This window comes from Myiozetetes cayanensis, unplaced genomic scaffold (genome assembly GCF_022539395.1).
Source record: "Myiozetetes cayanensis isolate MyiCay16 unplaced genomic scaffold, myiCay2020 scf1, whole genome shotgun sequence".
Classification (NCBI taxonomy): Eukaryota; Metazoa; Chordata; class Aves; order Passeriformes; family Tyrannidae; genus Myiozetetes; species Myiozetetes cayanensis.
In genome coordinates this window covers 27,639,295-27,658,710 of record NW_026086604.1, presented here as the reverse complement: position 1 = coordinate 27,658,710, position 19,416 = coordinate 27,639,295, and the positions used below count along the sequence as shown (strand labels likewise).

Below are 19,416 nucleotides of genomic sequence, written 5' to 3'. Positions count from 1 at the left end.
TATAGTTGCAGTAGCATGAAAAAGGGCAGCAGACAGTCTGGAGCGGGAGCTCAGGACCTGTATGTAAATTGCACAAACATCACATTTCTGACACAATTTAGCATGTGATTTCTGTTTGATTTCTGTGGGGTAGATATTCTACTTCTTTTACCAATGGATATACAGAGAATATATCTACTAAGTGATGTCACTAGCAACAGAAAGAAATACTTGTTTGCATTCTGTGGAATTCATATGTGTTCTGTGGAACTTTCTTGAAGAAATGAGGAGGAGGACATGGGCAGTCAGTAATGATTAAACAAGTTTAGTCCTGTTTTATTTTTTGTTTCTGTTTTTTTTTGTTGACACAAGCACCAAGGTTTTCAGTAACTTGTTATACTAAAGAATTAAATTACAAAATACATCCATGTGTCATCTTGGTGAAAAGAACTGTGTTGGAGACTAGGGACATACTGAATGTGTGCTGTGTCTGTTCAAACCATTCCACGTTCTGTGACTGCAGGAGGAAGTTTATTTTATTGAGCTGTAAAATACCGTCAACTAACAATTTCCATGGTATTTTCAGAGCACAGCATATGCATCCCCAAGTACATAATTACATTTTCTGTCAGTATTAGAACTCTTTTGGAAGCCCTATCTAGTATTTTTGCAATTATACCTTTTATTAAGTCCTTATGTGCATGCACATTGTGTGAAGCAAGAAGTGATTGGAAGTAGGGCTTACTATAAGAGATTACTTTCACCCATACTCTGTGCTTCAGCCTTTGGTGTTCATTCTCCTCTACTGCTACCTCTTTTTCTTTGCTTTGCAAGCAGATTCCACTCTTAAACATTCTTCTTTAAACTGCTGCCTCTATGCCCAAGAAAAGGTGGAAGAGGGAGGAGAGGAGAGTTGGAAGAATGTCAAGAATGAGTTGTAGAGTAACCTGCAGGTTATACGATAACTTTTTAGTTTTGGATTAAATTTCTTGTGGAGATGAAAGGCTTACCAAAAATAATATAGGCACTGGGAGGTAAAAACACAGAAGAAAATGTCATCTGGAACAGATACAAGACAGTGCTGTGAGAAGAAAAATAAAGAATGGTAAATTCTTATGATAAGAGCTAAAAAGTGCACTGTCTCTTTGGTTATTAAAAGGGAAAGAATGAGCTTCTACTATTATGCTTTGTCATGTTCTGATGGGAATAACCAACACCAGCTGAGCTTGTGAACTGTCAGTTACATGCAAAGTGAGTTCCTGTGTCCTTGACTGTGGTTTTAGTTAGTCTAGTGCTTTTGTGAGGTGGGAGAAAAAATACTGTAGATATGGTGGAAGCCTATTTAAGAACACTTCTCTCACTAAAAAAGTTATCCCAAAAGCCACTTCATTAATTTCTATAGTAAATGGACTTGCCAGTTTGGTACGACCAGGTAAGTATTAAGTAATAAACAGTAAAAGCTTTCTGAACCATCTGCTACCCCTCTTGTCCCAGTGAAGCAAACATGTTAAACTGCTCCTTGCCGAACATAAGTTTTCCTACGGGTATCCATAAGGATATGTCAGCTTCTTCCTTTCACCCTGTGTTTCCAGTGAGTTTGTATTTAACACCTTCTCTGTAAAAGCAGCAGTTTGATGAACTTCAAAAAAACTCCATAAAGTTGAGATGGATTACAAATTGCATGTACCATCTTTTATTTACCTATATTTGCTTAATCTTACAAGACTTCTCCAGTTTTAGCTATATTAATTCAAGTAGCAGTTTAACTAAAACATTGAATGTTACCACCTATCTCTATGTTTTCCCTTCTGGTTGATAATCTGCTAAAACAGTCTTTACTGTTTGCAGCATCGTGCATCCTATAATTAACCATTTACCATGGTAAAAGTAACTGTGCAGTCAGTCAGCATCTCATAGTCAGTTTCCAGTTCATAAAAGCTCAGTGAATATAATTCATAATATTCTTAATATTGGTTCAGAGGAGTTTTTTGGTCAATTTTCATCACTTCTTGGATATGTTTTTTTGTCTAGGCCTGTTTTGGAGTACACATGTCCTGTCCTCAGGCTTCAGAACACAGCTGTGAAGTATTGCTCATGCTTTCCAGAGCTGACTGTGTTGATTTTTGAGGAGACTTATATGCAATATTGCTATAGCTTTATGAAGCTACCACTGGGTTATTTCTTACCTTGATTATCAGACCAGTTAGTGTTGTGTCATGTATTGTGGTGGGGGCACAGGAAAGGATAACAAGTGCAAGATGAATGCAGCCCTTTGGTGGAACAAGAGGGTTCTTGAATGATTTTGTATGGTTCCTAAGGAATTTAATTCAGCTTGCTGTAGAAGCAACTGCTTTTCAGAAGGATAAAAATAGCAACTGAACCTGCTTACAAAAAAACATAGTGCTGGTCACAGCTTTTGTTAAAGGGAACAGCATAACAACTTAATTAGGACTTTACACTGTAGACAGCTAACTTTGAAGAAATCAAGATTGATGGACTTATCTGGAAATGCATATATTTCTTGAAGCGCTTTTCCTGCTTTTCTGTGGTAGTATCACTCTCAACCAGACTTTCCTCAGGTCTCCAGCTGATACCCTATTGAAAGATTTTAAGTTCCTTGATGGACCTTTAACCTCTTTTTTTGCCCCATTCTCTATGTAATCTGGTATTGAAGGCCTTGGAGGTTTTTAGAAGTTCTGTAAAGAGACCATAACATCTGAGGGTCAGTCTCTTCCCCATTCATTAAATTTACTTCTCCCAGGGATGATCCCAAAGACAAGCAGATTTCGACATTCTCATGGTATGGTCTATCGTTGACTGTGCAACATTAAGCAATGTTTTGTGTCTTACTGCTGTGAATTTGTTTTTTTTGTTTTTATGAATGGTTTGGGGAAAAGGGTTTTGTGATGTCTACAGACTTTTTCTGCCTGAAAAGCTTTTTTCTTTTTTGTCTCATGCAATGCATTCACTTTAAAAAAAGATACCAATCTGAAATGCTGGTTTGTTGCATTTATAAAATAGTGATGATGATGGCAACAACTCCATAAGTAAAGATGGTCCATAAGAACAACTGACTCCCCCACACACTGTGAGAGAGAGATCAGCAAAACAGCTTTCCCTTTCTTGGGATGGAGTTTTTCAGGGCATGTTTGGTAAGCAAGTTGAAAAGCAACTGGATGATATATTTGGCATCAGTTGGTGGTCATCTGGCAGATGATTAGTTGGTGCTAGATCTGACTCCATAGTTAAGGCAATATATCATGTTTTTCATAAATGAGAAATAATAGAAATGGAGAGCAATTGGGAGCAATAGATAAAGTATTGGTAAAACTGCATTGGCAAAATGTCTTAAGTGTCTGGGGGGGAACCTTCTGTTGCAAGAGGCAGTTGATCAGTAATATGCTTCTAGAATAACCCTTTTCAGAAGAAACAGGGCTAAAGATGTGAGAAATACTCTTGGAACAAATGGATGTTCTTTCCCCCACCTTCCTAGTATGTCAGTCTTGACAGTGCTGTTTCCTCTGTCATGTTGCCTAACGTAAGCAACAAATCCAGCTCTCTAATAGCAATCCAGATTGTATCAGTAGATTACCAGTACTTTCTTTGCAATCCTTGAAAGCTATGGGCTAATCGCTTATCCTCTCTTCTTTCTGTCTTTTTTAAATTGATCTGAATAAGCAGTCAGTGTCAGAAAAGCTGGTGGGAAAAAATAGTAGCATTCCCTATTCTCTTATTTTGGCACTATTGCTAGTACTAATACGTGTACAGAAAGGAGAGGTTCCCTACAGACAACTGTATCTAATGCAAAGTTTTGTACCTTCTCCCTGAGCTCACCCTATGTCCATATCCCTTTCTCTAATGACCTGTTGAGTGACTTCTGTCATTGATCTTCTCAGTTTCCTTAATCATCACCTACTCAGTAATGTCCCCCTTTTCTTCCCCACCCCCACCCCCACCCCGTCAGCATATTTTTGGTTACAGAAAGAGTGATACTTGTCAAACTAAGGATGTTTCTCACTCATGTTGTCTTTTTCTGGTGATGCTCCCCTACCACTTGCCTTCAAAACTGAAAATTGGTGTTTCTGACTCCTGGTTATCCTTTTTCCTGAGAACAAACACAGTAGAACATAAAATCCTGTGATAATGTTTTTGTTAGTGCTGTAAAAGCCTACACAGCCACTTAATTGTGTTCTGGACTGTCTGTCTCTCTTTCTTCTCAGACTGACATCTTGCAAATTTTAGAGCTGATATTTAATCAGCTTATTTGGATTCTGGTTTTATTTTATTATTATTATTTTTGGGTTTGTTGTTGATTTACTTTTTTAAGATCTTGTTACTGATAGCCTCTTATCCATGCAGGCTAGAAGAATGGGTAAACATTTAAGGCTAATGTTATTTGTATTATTAACTTAGACCTCTTAGAAATCAACTAAACTGTAGAAAAGTATCCTTAGATCAGAGAGAGGTCGTGGTCAGATGGCTTGGTCTGCAGGTACAGAACACTATTTCTTCTAATTAGCTTTTTGCTTATTTTTTGTGTTGAAGATCTGCATTACCGCAGTCTATATTTTCCCCCTTTGCACTCCACCCCCAATCTTCCGGTACAACTGCATACGTAGTTGCTTTTAGTCTCCTATCAAGATCATCTGGGTTTCAGTTGACCAGGACAGGTCAGATTATGACTATCCACAGTTTTGCCAGCAGGTTTCAGAGGGCAATAACCCTCTGGGAGGCTGAACTGGGGAAGATATTAAGAGTCTCAGGGGTCTGTAACGCCTTATGGTTGGCTCACCTACAGTTGGAAACTTACCTGACTGTCAGCTCTACATCCACCTGGGGAAGCTGGTAGAGGCCAGGTATTGCACTTCCAGTTTCCAGGATCTGTGTAGTCTGTGTCTTACCTGTATGGATCAGGAATTAGAGATGCCTTTTTTTGTGGCTTTGTTTTGAACACATTATATGTGTGCTTAATCTAGAAAGCAGGTTTTCTAGGTCAACGAATTATTCTAAGAATAAGCATTAGGTTTAATTATTATCTACTTAGTCCTCTACTGTGCAGGGACTGAAGTGTGTGTAGCAACCTCTTATCTCTTGTGATATCTGTGCTGGTGTTCTTCCAATTTGAAGAGAAAACCTACTATAATATGAAAGTAGAAAGATTTGGTAGCTACTGTCTACACTAGATGACACCTCACAAGTCTGTTTGGCTCTGTGCTGAGTCTCATGCTAAGATCTATGCACTGATTTGAGCTCCTAACTTCCCTCAAACTTCAATACCAGCCTTGTGCATAAATGGTCTGCTAATGTCAAAAGTAGTTCTCCCACAAGAGGGGGAAAAGTGATTGAAATATTTTCATCACTGACCTTTTACTGTTCAACTAGAGATAGGTCAGTTCTATTACAGTGGGAAAAACCTATAAAGAAAAAATCTAGTATTTTAAACAGATTATAAAGATTGTTTTATTTTTTCCTCTGCTAGATCCTGAAGCCTGTTTTTATTTGCAGATTTTAGCCTTAAAAGCCAAGTCATCTTTGCTCTTGCCCAGAACTGTACAACATTGCTTCCTCACTAATCCTTTCTTGTGTATTACAGAAGGAAGTTTTGCTGCTCACCTCAAAGGAATGTGTAGTTGGCATGTCTATAGGGTATCTGTGTTCTATTCCTTGAGCTGTTGTGAGATGCCATTGCTGGAGTCCAAATTAGCATAAGGAGTTCTTACCTCTTTTGGACATAACAGCTATTAGAGTCAGTAATTAAAAAAAAAAATTCCTCACTGCTTTGTTTCTTAAAGGAGAGAGAGATTTATTCCCTTCCCTTTCCACTTCTTTCTTTCTATACCAAATTAGCTTGGTGGATGAGCTTAAAATATTGCTATTTCTCTTCCTTTGTCTACTCAAGGTCTTGTTTTCTAAAGCTCCAGTGGAATGCATAGTTTGGCAGTCGTGACTCAGCTTTGCTTGTCATTTGCCATTGTCTAATGGATAGGATAGAATTATAAGCTTCCTACTTGTTAGGTGATACCCTTTTGAACTGTTGTCTTATGCTGGAGACAAAACCACTGCTGCCAGCTGTAACACTGCCTGAGCAGTAAATGAAACTACTGTGTATGTCTAATGCTGTGAGGATTTGTAATCTGTACTTTCCTCCAGTAAAACTGTAAGTTGTGAGTGTTTGAGTGTGCGGTTTGTTACTAGCTGCATGAAATTCTGGTTTACCCTAAGAAAATTTCTTTTGCTGAAAAAATCCTTAGAATGAGCAGTGTAGGGATAAAGAAGAAAGTCTTTGGACTTGTAAAATGTACAGTTTCAGGCTTGAAAACAAAAATACATCTATTTACTCTTAGTCCTTCTCAAGACTTTTCACAATGGTGACATTGGAAATCTAGTGTGAGGACCAAACACCATCCAGACAGATAAAAGAGAATCTACCAGTTACCACTGTAGTTTGTGTAATATTGTTTGCCTGTGAGGAAGGTAATGGATTTATGAGTTAATGTCTTCCAACAAACTCCTGTCTTGGGGACTTGGGCAAGATTGATTTGCACGCTTACCAGAAGAGTCTTTGCCCCACAAATATGATTTTTGTCAAATGCCTGGTGCAGCTTTCTTGTGTACTGTTTATAGTTCTCTTCTTTGTGCTCTACAGTAGTGATGCCGTGTTCACTGATGTAATGCTTACTTGTTACAAAAGTATAGAATTATCACAGAGTCACAGCATATGCTGAGCTGGAAGGGACCCACAAGGATCATCGAACCCAAACCTTAGCCCTGCACAGGACCATCCCCAAGAGTCACACCATGTGCCTGAGAGTATCATCCAAATAATTCTTGAACTCAAGACAGGTTTGGTGCTGTGACCACTTCCCTGGGGAGCCTGTTCCAGTGCTCAACCACCCTCTGGATGAAGAACCTCTTTCTAATATCCAACCTAAACCTCCCCGACACAACTTCAGACCATTCCCTTGGGTCCTGTCACTGGTCACTGCAGAGAAGAGATCAGTGCCTGCCCCTCTTCCCCTCATGAGGAAGTTGTAGACTGCCATAAGGTCTCCTCCAGGCTGAACAGACCAAGTGACCTCAGCTGCTCCTCATGTGGCTTCCGCTCCAGGCCCCTCACCATCTTCATTGGCCTCTTTTGGACGCTCTCTAATAGCTTAATATCTTTCTTTTATTGTGGTGCCCAAAACTGCACACAATATTCAAGGTGAGGCCCCACCAGTGCAGAGCAGAGTGGGACAATCTCCTCCCTTGATCAAGCAAGGATCTTTTTGAGGTATTGATCACTTCTAAATGGCTTTGTTCTTTTAAAGAAGGAAAGAGGATACAAAGACAACATGAACTGCATGAAGATCTTGTCCAAAACCCAAATGTAAATATGCAAACTAGTCTTTTAAACTGATATATTCCAAATTATTATGGTCTGTTGAATTGATGTGGTTATGGAGTAATGGAGATGAGGAAAAAGGTTTAGACACAGCTGTAGGATACTTTATATAAATAAAGGTATTTTAAGCACTTTATATATACCACAGAGTTATTTTAAGACAATAAAAGAAAATCATACTTCCAGTAGAAAATGTTTACTTTTGTACCAACTAGGCTACTGCCTGTGGCAGACCAGATGAAGTAACTGCACAAAGCAGTTGTAAAGAGAATCCAGTGGAAAACCTTCCAGCCCTGTCATGATAATAGTGAGGGAATAAATATCCTTACCATAAAAGTTCCTGTAGTGTGAAAAAAGCTTTGAATTTTTCTCTGGAGGAGGAGAAGAAATGGTGCTGTGGAGAATAGTTCAAAGATCTCATTTCACTGAAATGAAGAATGCAGTTATTTCTTAGTTTCAGTATTGAACGTGAAAAAGTACTACTATGACTGTTTTAAGGTTAGAAACTTCTTTGTCACAGTTAAAACAAAATATATATTTTGCTAAACAGCATGACTGATTATAACCCAGGAAGCTAAAGTAAGACTGTCTTTAATAGCAACCTCAAGTGACTTCAAGTACGGACTGCTGCCGGGTACCTCAAATGACTTCAAGTATGGTCTGCTGCCGGGTACTTCCAGTGACTTCAAGTATGGATTGCTGCCGGGTACTTCCAGTGATTTCAAGTATGGACTGCTGCCAGAATCTTGGCCAAAAGAAACTTGGGAAAATGGTAAGTATATCCGATGGAGAGAAGTTTGTCTTTTTTGCCTCTGATAGGTGTTCTTTATCTTCTGTGTCATTGCTTGTAATATTGGATTAGTTTGTTTGAAGGTTTATAAAATTCTGTAAACACTTAAAATCTTCTTCCGTATAATTTGCCTTTCTGGATAATGTAAACATGAGTATTTCCTTGGAGGGAGAAAAAGGAATTGAAATGTATAGAAGAATAAGAACAGAACATGGTTTATATCAGCTCTTGTATTGTGTCTGAATGTGAAGATATCCGAGGTTTTTAATAACCTGATAGCTTCCTCCCATTTACTAAGATAATTACAGATATATGGCCTTTGAAATTGAACACTTGGATGATGGAGATAAGGAATTAAATATAATTTTAAAAGGAGATCTTGTCATATGTCTCACTGTCAAAATAAAAGCTTCATTGCAATAATGGTTTTGAGTTCTGTGCAGCTGTAATTAAGCCTTCTTCTGTCAGTTCAAGCAAGCAATTATCTGTAATTATTTTTCTGTCTGAAAACCTACTAAAAACACCACCACATCTAAAACAATTGTTGCTAGATCCTTAAAATACATAAAGTCTTCAGTAAAAAGAGGATCTTAAGGCCTGGGTAATAATAATGCTTACCTGTTCTCTGTAACTTTGAGCTATTACTGGGATGTGGTTTGCAGTTTACTTTAAATTATTTCAGTTTTTACCGTGGAAGAAATTGGGTCATCAGAAGGTAAAATTTTCTAGCAGTCAAGGGATTAGAACCTGGGTCTTAGGAGGTCTGCCTGTTCTTAAATCATTAAAGTCCTGTATATCTTGCAGGCCTGATGTCTGCCTGTTATACCCCTGTTGATGTGTATAGGACTTAGTTTTCTTCATATAAGCTATTATGTGGCATTATGTTGACATGCAGCTTGCCTGAGTGCTCCAATATACCAAAGCAAACTTCTGAATATTAGCAAAACTTAACTTCCATATTATGATGGATTTTGAAGCTCTGAGGAGGCAACTCTAGATATAGGCCTGTGGGCCTGTGCATGTAACGTGCAATTACTTGTGTTTTCTTTCTCCCAGCCTGAAAATGAGAAACTCTTGTTTGTAATCATATAGCCTTAGTCAGTGCTTTTTGTATGCTTCTAGATGGTTATGATTATGTTCATAAATTATCTCACCTGGTTTTGAGCCAATATCTTATTCTCAAAATCATCCTTGTATTCCTGTGTGGCCTTCTCCATGTCATAGCAAACCAAAGTAGAAAATAGATAAGATCCGAACCAATAACTTTCCTTTTCAGCTATTTCAAAATTATGCTGCTTCTTATTGTCCTACTCCTTTTGTCAATATCTATTCTTGCTTAGTTAAACCTTCTTTTATTGATTTGTCAAGTCAGATCTTGGCAGTTACTGCACGTAATTCGAAATACAATACTGGGAGAGAAGATTTTGTCTCAACGCTGCAAAGTTAGAGCTTTCTAATCCAGAAGAAAAATGTTTTCTGTTATAGGTGACCTCTAGAAAAGTGGAATACTGCTAAGTTGTAGTTAACTTATTAATGAAGTAAGACTTCTTTTCAAAGAATTGACTTGTACTACTTCTGTAGTAAAAATACTTTGGTTACAAGTAGATGTTTTTCTAGCGGGATCATACAGGCAGAACTTACCAGCATTTGTGATTTCTGCAGACAGACATTGTCCTGATTTGGCTGATGAAAAGTCATGTGGCTGCTTTATTGTGTTGGCACCTGTTTATTTTTGTGCAACAAGCAGAACATACTGAAATATTTTCTTGTGTGTGTTTCATCATCTTTTCTCCTGATGGCTTATTATCTTGTAGGCGATTCCTCTGCTTTAATCATGAACAAGTTGAAGTGTCCACACTGTAATTATGTAGCCAAATACAGAAGAACACTAAAGAGACACTTGCTCATTCACACAGGCGTGAGATCTTTCAGTTGTGACATCTGTGGGAAGCTGTTTACACGAAGAGAGCACGTAAAGAGACATTCCTTGGTACGTAATCGCAAGTGTATGTGCTTTGAGTGGGTTTCTGGGTTTTTTCACGTTTTGGTAGTTGGAAGAAACGCTGTTCTCTGATTTGTCATAATGTAAGTTGTTTTATCTTAATCTAAAATGAATGAAGATAACATCTCTTTGTGATAACTATACATCTTGTATTCTCAATGGAAAATGCAGTGTCAGTTAAGACAGTCACTGGAATTCTGGTAACTTGAAGATTATTTTGAAAGTGGCATGATACAAATGCAGTATATGTAAGTATTCTGTAGATAATGAAAGGCAGTTTTGGCTTAGTGTTGCTCAGTAGAATAGCACATCTTGTTCAATAATGCTGCATCACTGTTTTCTGTGAGGGCACCCTGTTAATTCAGCAATTGCACAATATCTTGGGGTAGTTTTGAAATGTTTATTTCCCAACTAGACAGAGCTGTAGTATAGTATCTGCTTTAAGATTTAGGAAAGAATGAAAAATATCTGATGCAGAAAGTAAACATCTGTCTGACAGACTACCAATGCCATAATCAGCAGTTCAGCTTACCCTGTCCTGTGCATGTTGCATAACTCAGGATCTGAGTACTTGTTTATCTGAGGAGCCAGAGAAAGTGTTATCTGTCTTGAGTATTTTACAGGTACTTTGTATCTAGTCTATAAGAAATCGCCTTCATTATGATATTTACTATACAAAATCCAAGGTTTTAGGGGAGTAATAAAAGCAAGATTGTATTGGTGGTAAAAAAGTAGTAACGTTTCTCCAAGCTGTGATTTAAAAAAAAAAAAAATCTTATTTTGCAACATGCTTTGTAGGTAGACAAAAGAGGTTGGTAGATGGAGTGGGGTAAATTGCACTTCTCCAGAGTGCTGCACCTGGGTTGGGGCAACACCCCATATCAGCAGAGACTGGGGGATGAACAGATTGATAGCCCTGCCAAGAGGGACTTGAGGGTGCTGGTGGATGAGAGGTTGGACATGCATTGGCAATGTGAACTTGCAGCACAGAAGGCCAAGTGTATCCTGGGCTGTATCAAAAGCAGCGTGGCCAGCAGGTCAAGGGAGGTGATTCTGCTCCTCTACTCTGCTCTTTTGAGATCCCACCTGGAGTGCTGCATCCAGCTCTTGGGTCCCCAGCACAGGAAAGACATCAGCCTGTTGGATTGGGTCCAGAGGAGGGTCATGAATATGGTTGGAAGGATGGAGAACCTCTCCTCGGAGGAAAGGCTAAGAGACTTGGGTTTGTTCAGCCTGGAGAAGGCAAGACTTTGGGGAGACCTAACTGTGGCCTTTCAGTACCTGAAGGGAGCCTTCAAGAAAAACGGAGAGTCTTTTTGCAAAGGCGTATAGTGACAGAACAAGAAGGAATGTGTTCAAACTGAAAGGGGGGTAGGTTTAGATGTTAGGAAGCAAGTCTTTACTGTGAGGGTGGCGAGGCACTGGAAGAGGTCGCCCAGAGAAGTTGTGGATGCCTCATCCCTGGCAGTGTTCAAGACCAGGTTAGATGGGGCTTTGACCAACCTGGTCTAGTGGAAGGTGTCCCTGCCTATGGCAGGGCGTTGGAACTCAATGATCTTTAATGTCCCTTCCAACCAAAATAATTCTATGATTCTGTGATTTTGGTAGCTTTCCTCAATCCTTTGAGGATCAATGGACACTTTGCTTTCTCGCAAAGGTGTTCTGTAAGTCTCCATAGCCTCCCTGTAGTTGGCTTTTTGTGAGTAGAAAAAGTGGAGAGCTTCTATGTTTTCATGTGGATGCAGAAAAGAGCTTTTGGTGTAAGTCTTCCAAGCTTTCCTTTCTAGCTTCTGTTATAATGAAATTGACTTTGTTAGCCAGTAATGTTATTAAAAATAACTAATAACCTGAGTCATATCAGGATATAGTTCTAGAAGGTATTTATAAGACCCCTGTAGTAATTTTTTAGTGTTTCTTGAAATGCTCTACAGGTAACGAAGTCATATGTTAATAGCTCCTGGGTAAATTTTAGAACCAACATCTTATTTTCTGCTTGACTTTGCTCATCTTAGAGTACACTTCTTACTACCCTTCCACTGCTGCCTTTCTTCACCTCCTGAACTATCTAGTGAAGGCTTAGATGCCTAAAGGGCCAGGAGTACCTGTGATGTTACTGAGTCTGAGGAGCTGTTGTGCCTGTAGGTGACTGCAGTAAGGGAGGTGGTGATGGTGCAGGGCAGCTCCGTGGTGTGGCAGAGGAGATTGGGGCATTATCACCTCCTTGATGGCCATACCCAGCAGCTGCTCCTTTCTTTGCAGCTCACTGGAGAAGACAGCAACAGTGGGAGATAGTTTACCAAGAAGAGTAGAGTGGGACTTCAGGTTTCTGTTCTGCAGTATCTGACCAGGTCTTGTAGCTGAAGATTTTTTTTTCCCTTCTGGAAAGGAGGTGAAGTCAGACTGTGAAAATAGCTATAGAATTAGCTCAACCTAGTTCTGTGCTTTAACTAGGCTGTGTCCTTTCCCTGTTCAAGTCTGAATACTTTTTCTTTCTTTGTTTCTTTTTCCCTCTCCTTTCCCCTTTCCATTCAACAAATCTCAAACATTCTGCTTTATGTAAGTCTAGAGGCTGAGGAAAACACATGTATCAGCTATACAGATTATACAGCAGGACTGAAGTAACTATTTGTATCTTGACCTAATTGTTTTCCCCTCGTCTGGATGGTAATTTCTGTTTTATCTAAAATGGCAATTTTTCAGTGGGACCTCGAAGGAGATATTTAAGCAACAGATACAAGAAGGAAGTCTTCAGCCTAATTTTTTTGAATTCAGTTACATGTACAAGTAACATACTTCCAAATTGAAAATTAAAATTTAGTCAAGTTAGTCAACAACAGCCTTTTAACTTTTATGCACAGGCTCCCATACAGGACAAAAAACTCACTAAGGGACCTGGAAAGTTGATGTTGGTTTTAGTCATGTTGGGATGAGATGTCATGAAGAAGGATTTTTTTTTTTTAATTCATACAGAATTTAATAACTCTTGCTCATTCTAAATGTTTCTAGAACATAAAAATGTAAGGGCAGTTTTCTAAATGAGGTATTATCCTGTGTGCAGTGTAAGTGCTTGTGCTGTTCTCATTGCCTTTGAGTCTTGCTCTGTAGGGTAAATATTTGTGGACTGAACACTCACCTGTGTATGGAACAGGCAGGTGTTCAGCTGCCTGCTGAGCTGTAAGGAGGGAGTTTGGTTTTGGAAATAGTTCATGTCTGTTGAGGAATACATAAATAGACCTCTAGTAGTCCTTCTCTTACTCTGAACAGTGTAGAATATCTTGGAAAAGTTCAAAAAAGGAATTTTTATATTAGTAATTGCTATTATTATTATCAGTTTTCTAGTACTGTATGCAAATGTAACTTGATATCTGTATTTTCAGCTCTTAAAATTTCTCTTCCACAGGTGCATAAAAAGGATAAAAAGTATAAGTGTATGGTGTGTAAGAAGATTTTCATGCTAGCAGCCAGTGTTGGAATAAGACATGGATCACGACGTTATGGAGTTTGTGTAGACTGTGCAGATAAATCTCAACCTGGAGGGCAAGAAGGAGCAGACCAGGTGCAGGACACAGATTTCCCTAGGGATGAAGAATATGAGGAAAATGAAGTGGGAGAAGGTGATGAGGAGCTTGGTGATGATGTAGAAGAACAGAACGACCAGTCCCGATGGGATGAAGCTGGGGAAGTTTGTATGCCTTTAGATGACTGACAGAGCATATGACTTCAGGGTGCTGCAAATGGACACTGTATGGATTGACTATTTGACTATATGAATTTTTGGACTGAAGGCTTGCGAAATATGGTACAGGCTGGATGGTAGTTACATTGCTGTGAAAAATGTAGGGTCAAAGCCTTATAGCAAAAAAAGGATTATTAATTTTTTTATGATATTTGCACAGGACTGTACAGCATACAACCATTTGGTTGAATTATACAGAGTCCTCACATCTACAGTCAGTTATCAAAAGAAAAATGTATTTTTTATTATTTATAGGCTATAGCTACTTGGGTCCTATTCAGACATAGTAGTAACTGTAATTATGTTACACATTCATGTATCCGTTACATGAATGAAGAAAATTGCAACTTTGTATGGAAATGCAGAGACAGCTTTCCCAAATCCACTTCTATTGTTGGTGAGTCAGTGAAGCTAATTTGGGCTAGTGGCTCGTTTTCCACAAGCATGTCTTTGCCACATAAATTTTACCTCTCCCATAACCTGATGGGTGAAAGCCAATCATTTAAATATGCGTCACAGATATTGCCAAAACCATACTGAAATTTGGTTTGAAAACTTTTGGCTCTGTGCTGGCAGGTGGTATGGGTGATAAGCACTGGAGAAGTTGTTAATGGCATTAATTTAGTGTCTGTTTTCAAGGAAGGTTGTTGTTGATTCATCAGTTCAAAATGATAATGCATAAGAAATGACCAATAATGAAAATAATAGACTGGTCAGAGCATGGGTAATTCTTGTGCCACTTGTAGTCAAAAGAGACAGTCATGCTAAAAGGTATCTGATGTAATAATGTTTCTTCCCACTAAGGTGCCCCTTCTCTCAAACGTTTTTATTTCCCTGGTGTATACCTCAGTCCCACAAAATAAAAATACAAGGAATGGAGAAAGTGTCATATTAAACAACTCTTTGGTCAATAATTTCTTCCTTGTCCACTTTTTGGCTAGTTTGTGATGTGAATTGAACACTAGGCTATTTTGCCCATCGTTCATCATTAAAATGAACACAAACTATTTTTTATTCTTTTATACTTAATGGGTTGTTGCTAGTATTTAATATAAACCAATTACGATTAATTTACTCATTTTCTGGAAAATGACAAAAAAAACAAAGTCCAAAGCAAAATTATACTCTTTGAGTTGTCCACTTTTCAGGAGGATATGCTCCCTGTGCTCTTTGCTTCAGATTTTCTAGGAGGCATTGAAACTTGAATTTTTGTAGCTATGTAGATTTATTTCTTTTTTTCCTAAGCTTGTAATATTGTACCAATGATTTCAGGCCCCTTTCATAGGGAGGGGAGGGCATTACACCTTCACCTTAAACTCCTCTGTGTTGTCTAGCCTAAGGCAAACCAATTCAGGCAATCATTGGAACAATACATCTGATGTATTATTATGTCACAACGAGTAAATATGCAGAGCATTTGTCATGACACATAGCTAGGCCAGTGTGACAGTACTGTATAAAAACCAATTGAGGGTCACCATATTTTTCAACTTTGTTTATTTTAAAATGATTATATTTTTTTCCTATTTTATATCAGGTAACTAAATTATGGTAGTTGTGTGGATAACTTTGAATTATGCTTTGACAGACAAAATCTTACTGGTGCTCCATCTGATCAAAGTTGGTATGTATTTAAAGAGACAAGCTTTACTGTTGTCCATAGAACAGTAACATAATGTTAAGACATTGTTTTTGCTGATTGAAGCTAAGTTTGAACTACAGTTATATGGGAATTAAAATGCTTTTTTTTATCATCCACTTGTTTCATTGGTAGCTTCCACATCATTGTAAACCTGACATGATTAGTTTTTTTGGGGAGGGGGGGAAGGGTGGGGTGCCTTTTTTTTACACTGAAGAATACATTTTATTCTCATCGTTCTAGACTGAAATGAGTAATGTGTAATTCTGGTGGGGTCCAAAGTAGAAACTAGTTGGGCAAAAATGATATGAATTAAAAAGTATTTTAAACGTTAAAATAATGTTCTGCTTTGTGAATATGTAAGTATAGCATAAAGATTTTTCCATCCCGTTTATCCCTTTTAAAACCATAGTTTACAATTGGTAGATCTGTCTATATATATAAGTATATATATATATATCTGAAATTCACCTAAATCTGCTTTATTAGGATACTGCTCACTGAATGCTTAGAAACTGGACCTGGCTCTACACTCTTAATGTATTTTCCTTTTTTTTTTTGTTTGCTTTTTTTTGTTTTGTTGGGTTTTTTCTCAAGTATGAACTTATTCTCTTGGAATTGAATCTTCTTTTACTACTTAAATCATTTATGTATATCTGGTAAATTATGACCAAACTTGTTGTTAGACTGCATACAGTAAATTGAAATATACACTTGGTACACTACAGAATTGTTGTGCTTTTGTTCTGGTTATATTTGGAAAAGCAGACTTTTATAGAAATTTGTTATTTATAAATATTCAGTTACTATTCACTGGCCTTAATATTCTGTTGCATTTTGACAATCATGTCCTTGGTAATACTTAACTGCTTACTTTTAGAAGTTGCATGTAATTGCCAGTGGTAGGATTGGAGGGAGAGGGATGACTGTCTTTAGCAAATGATGTGAAATACTTTAATGGAGATCCACTCTTCTTGTGTTGTAGACCCAAAATAATTCAGATGCTATCTGCAGTGTGGATTTTCTGAGCTCTTTATTCGGAAGTAATTTAAAATACATTAATTTGATTGGGTAGTTCTAAATAATAAATGTACATTTCTGAAGAATTAACTTTTGAGGGACAGCTCAAGTTTCTTAACTAGCATAAGAAGTATAAAGAGATTTCTGTTTTGTGCTAGAAATTCTTTCCCTCAAGAAATGCTGGAGTTAGGCTGTAGTAACATGGCAGCAGATTTTAATTTGTTTTGAAATTTGTTTTCTTTTTAAAAGAAGAAAGTCTAATGCCCTTAAACTGTCTTTGTTATCAAATGAAAAGATACCTTACCTCTCATTTTGTCTTCTGAAATCCTTTTCAAATCAAGTTCGAGACTTGCTTATTTGGGGCAATGCCACGCGAGTAGTTTTATGAAAAGAATCATGTATGTTATTAAACAAACACCAAGTTCTGATGTTGGGATTCCCCCTTCTTCTGTGGGTTTTTGTTTGTTTTCTGGTCTCTTCAAGTAGTGGTGGGTATCTTTTAGAAAGAAACATATAGAGCATTTTGTGGCAGGGCACTGTGATGAAAGACGAAATCAAATCATTAAGTAAATTCACTTAAGATTCACAATTAGAACTCTTGGTCAAAGTAGGTGTGATGTAAGGAAGACACACAATATAAGATGTGTTTATCCTATGCCATTGTTATTACAGTATGTTAGAAAGCATTTTTCAAATGTAGTGACAAATGCATTTTGCATGAAAAGTGGCATTTTTCCCAATTACTTAGAAACTTTGTGTAGTTCTGTTTGCAAAGAAATCCTCTTGTAAAATAACTTTCTGAAGTGAAACCAGTTTTGAAAACCAGTAGTGGTATTTAGTTGTTAGCATGCATCCTAAGAACTAAGAGTTGCAATTACTGGTTCCCCTAGTGTACACTTAGTTTTTGAGATGTGTATCGTTCTGCAAATGCAGTTTTCAGGTATCACTACATTGTCCCTCTTCCTTCTGACAAGAAAAGCACTATCAAGTGAGGAGAAGCTTGGGCCAGGACACTGGCATGAGGTACACTCCTAGTTGTGGGTCACAGCAGTAATGCTGTTAGCAGAAGATGCTTTCCTTGCGTAGCTTTAAGTTGGTAAGGCTTTTAATAGGATTTGCTTTAATGAGGCCAGTCTCAGTTGTGCTTGCTTTTAAGTTCAGTTTCACTTGATTTTTCTTGTTCTTGCCACTCAGTAACGCAAGTCTCCCACCTATTCTGAAATATTTGTTGTCTGCTGACTCCACACAGATGCAGAATTCACTTTGCAAGTACTGTACCTTGTTTGTGGTTTCTTTATTACTTTGTTGTATTTAAATGGCTTTGGAAACTAATAACAGAAATGAAAGCAAGACAACTGACACCACCAGCAGCCCAAAAAACTTGTGCCAAAAGAAAGTGAAAAAAGAAAAATGTGGAGTGCAATGTGATGAGAAAAAGGCTTTTGGATTTGAGTTGTTACAATTCTTCTGGCTTGTTACTTGAATATTTTGGACAGTTCACTGTGCTTTTCTCTAGCACTATTTGGTGACAGCCTTCTGATGAAGAAGCTATGCAAGAAGCCCAGTTTTGAGTTTATTCAGTGCCTCCAGAATGTGGTTCAGGCTCTGCAGAGATAGTACCACTGAGTAGCTTTCTGTATATATTTTACTGTAGACCCTTCTGTTACATCCCTCTTCACTATGGAATCTATTACCCAATTTTTATTTGATAAATGCTTGCTCCTTTGCCTTTTACACATTTTAATAGCACATTACTGTGTATTACTGAACAGAATGGTAAAGGTTAAATATTGACACAGTGGATAAAAAGGAAATAATTTGGTTTTTCTATGGAATCCTTGAACAAACCTGTAATAAAATAATTCTTTTGTAATAAAGAAAATACAGGTTTGAAATGCAGGGGCACAGGTGTTGCTGAGCAGAACCCTTTGAGATGATGAAGATTCCGTATATAATTCACCATGGGTTTTTGAAATACTTTCATGTGGGGAAAAAATGCAAAACTACACTAGAAAGACTTTGGCTTAAACTTGAAAATAAAATTGGCTTACCAAGTATTTTGTATTTGACATTATTGCAATTTGAAGTGAATGTTTAAAATAAGCTATACATAATGTTTCTTACCTGGATCAATTTGGAGTAGCTACTTCAGAAGGCAGATAAAAGTGACTTCTCACTGACATTTTGGTATATAAACATAATTTCAAGACTTCTAATACTGTGTGCTCCAGTCTTTAAGTTACCATGCTGCAAATAAATTTAAGAAATAAGAGTTTCATCCATTTTTCTATGCCCTGCCCTCTCACCCTCCACAAGAAGATGCAGAGAGATTTCTTTGGATGGCTAAACTTCAACATTCAGTCATTTGCTCTGAATAACTTCTGCTTCTGACATAGAATAGAATTTATAGAAAACAATTTATTTTAAGGTTTTATTTTAAACTTCTTGGATAAAAAGGCTTATCACTTTAAGATGACCCACTTCCAAAAACCAGAATTCAGATGAGGTGTTTATACCTAAAACTGGATTTAGACAAACTGCAGTGCAACGCTGAGCAGGTCACTGGAGGGGCACTTTAGCCACAGTCTAGTGCATGCCAGAAATTTTGGATCCCCTCAGAAATGCAGTGGTACTGTGTGTGCCCAAAGCCTTTCCATTGCTGTTTTGTTCCCTCTCTCCATTTCCACCAACCTGAGAAGCTGCAACAAGTCCTTTCAACCTGAGTTTCTCAAAAGCTTCTTGACTGAATAATGCTGGGTATGTGTTTGAATGGATCCTTTGTTATATGTTATATGTGAGTTATTGTTGGTAGGTTATACACAAGTGGATTTCTTCAGTTAGAAAGTGATCAGTCCTTTGTTGGTTC

At 37.8% G+C, this 19,416-nt stretch overlaps 1 protein-coding gene across 1 annotated transcript in view; it reads left to right on the top strand.

The window, feature by feature from the left end:
* The window catches only part of ZBTB10 (zinc finger and BTB domain containing 10), a 29,430-nt gene extending 10,608 nt beyond the window's left edge, over positions 1 to 18,822 (top strand). Inside the window, exons 3-5 of the mRNA XM_050313121.1 lie at positions 7,962 to 8,135; positions 9,968 to 10,143; positions 13,556 to 18,822. Of these exons, the coding sequence (XP_050169078.1) occupies positions 7,962 to 8,135; positions 9,968 to 10,143; positions 13,556 to 13,861 (656 nt within the window). The 3' untranslated portion in view covers positions 13,862 to 18,822. The remainder of the gene's footprint in view (positions 1 to 7,961; positions 8,136 to 9,967; positions 10,144 to 13,555) is intronic.
* The last annotated feature ends 594 nt before the right edge of the window (positions 18,823 to 19,416 follow it).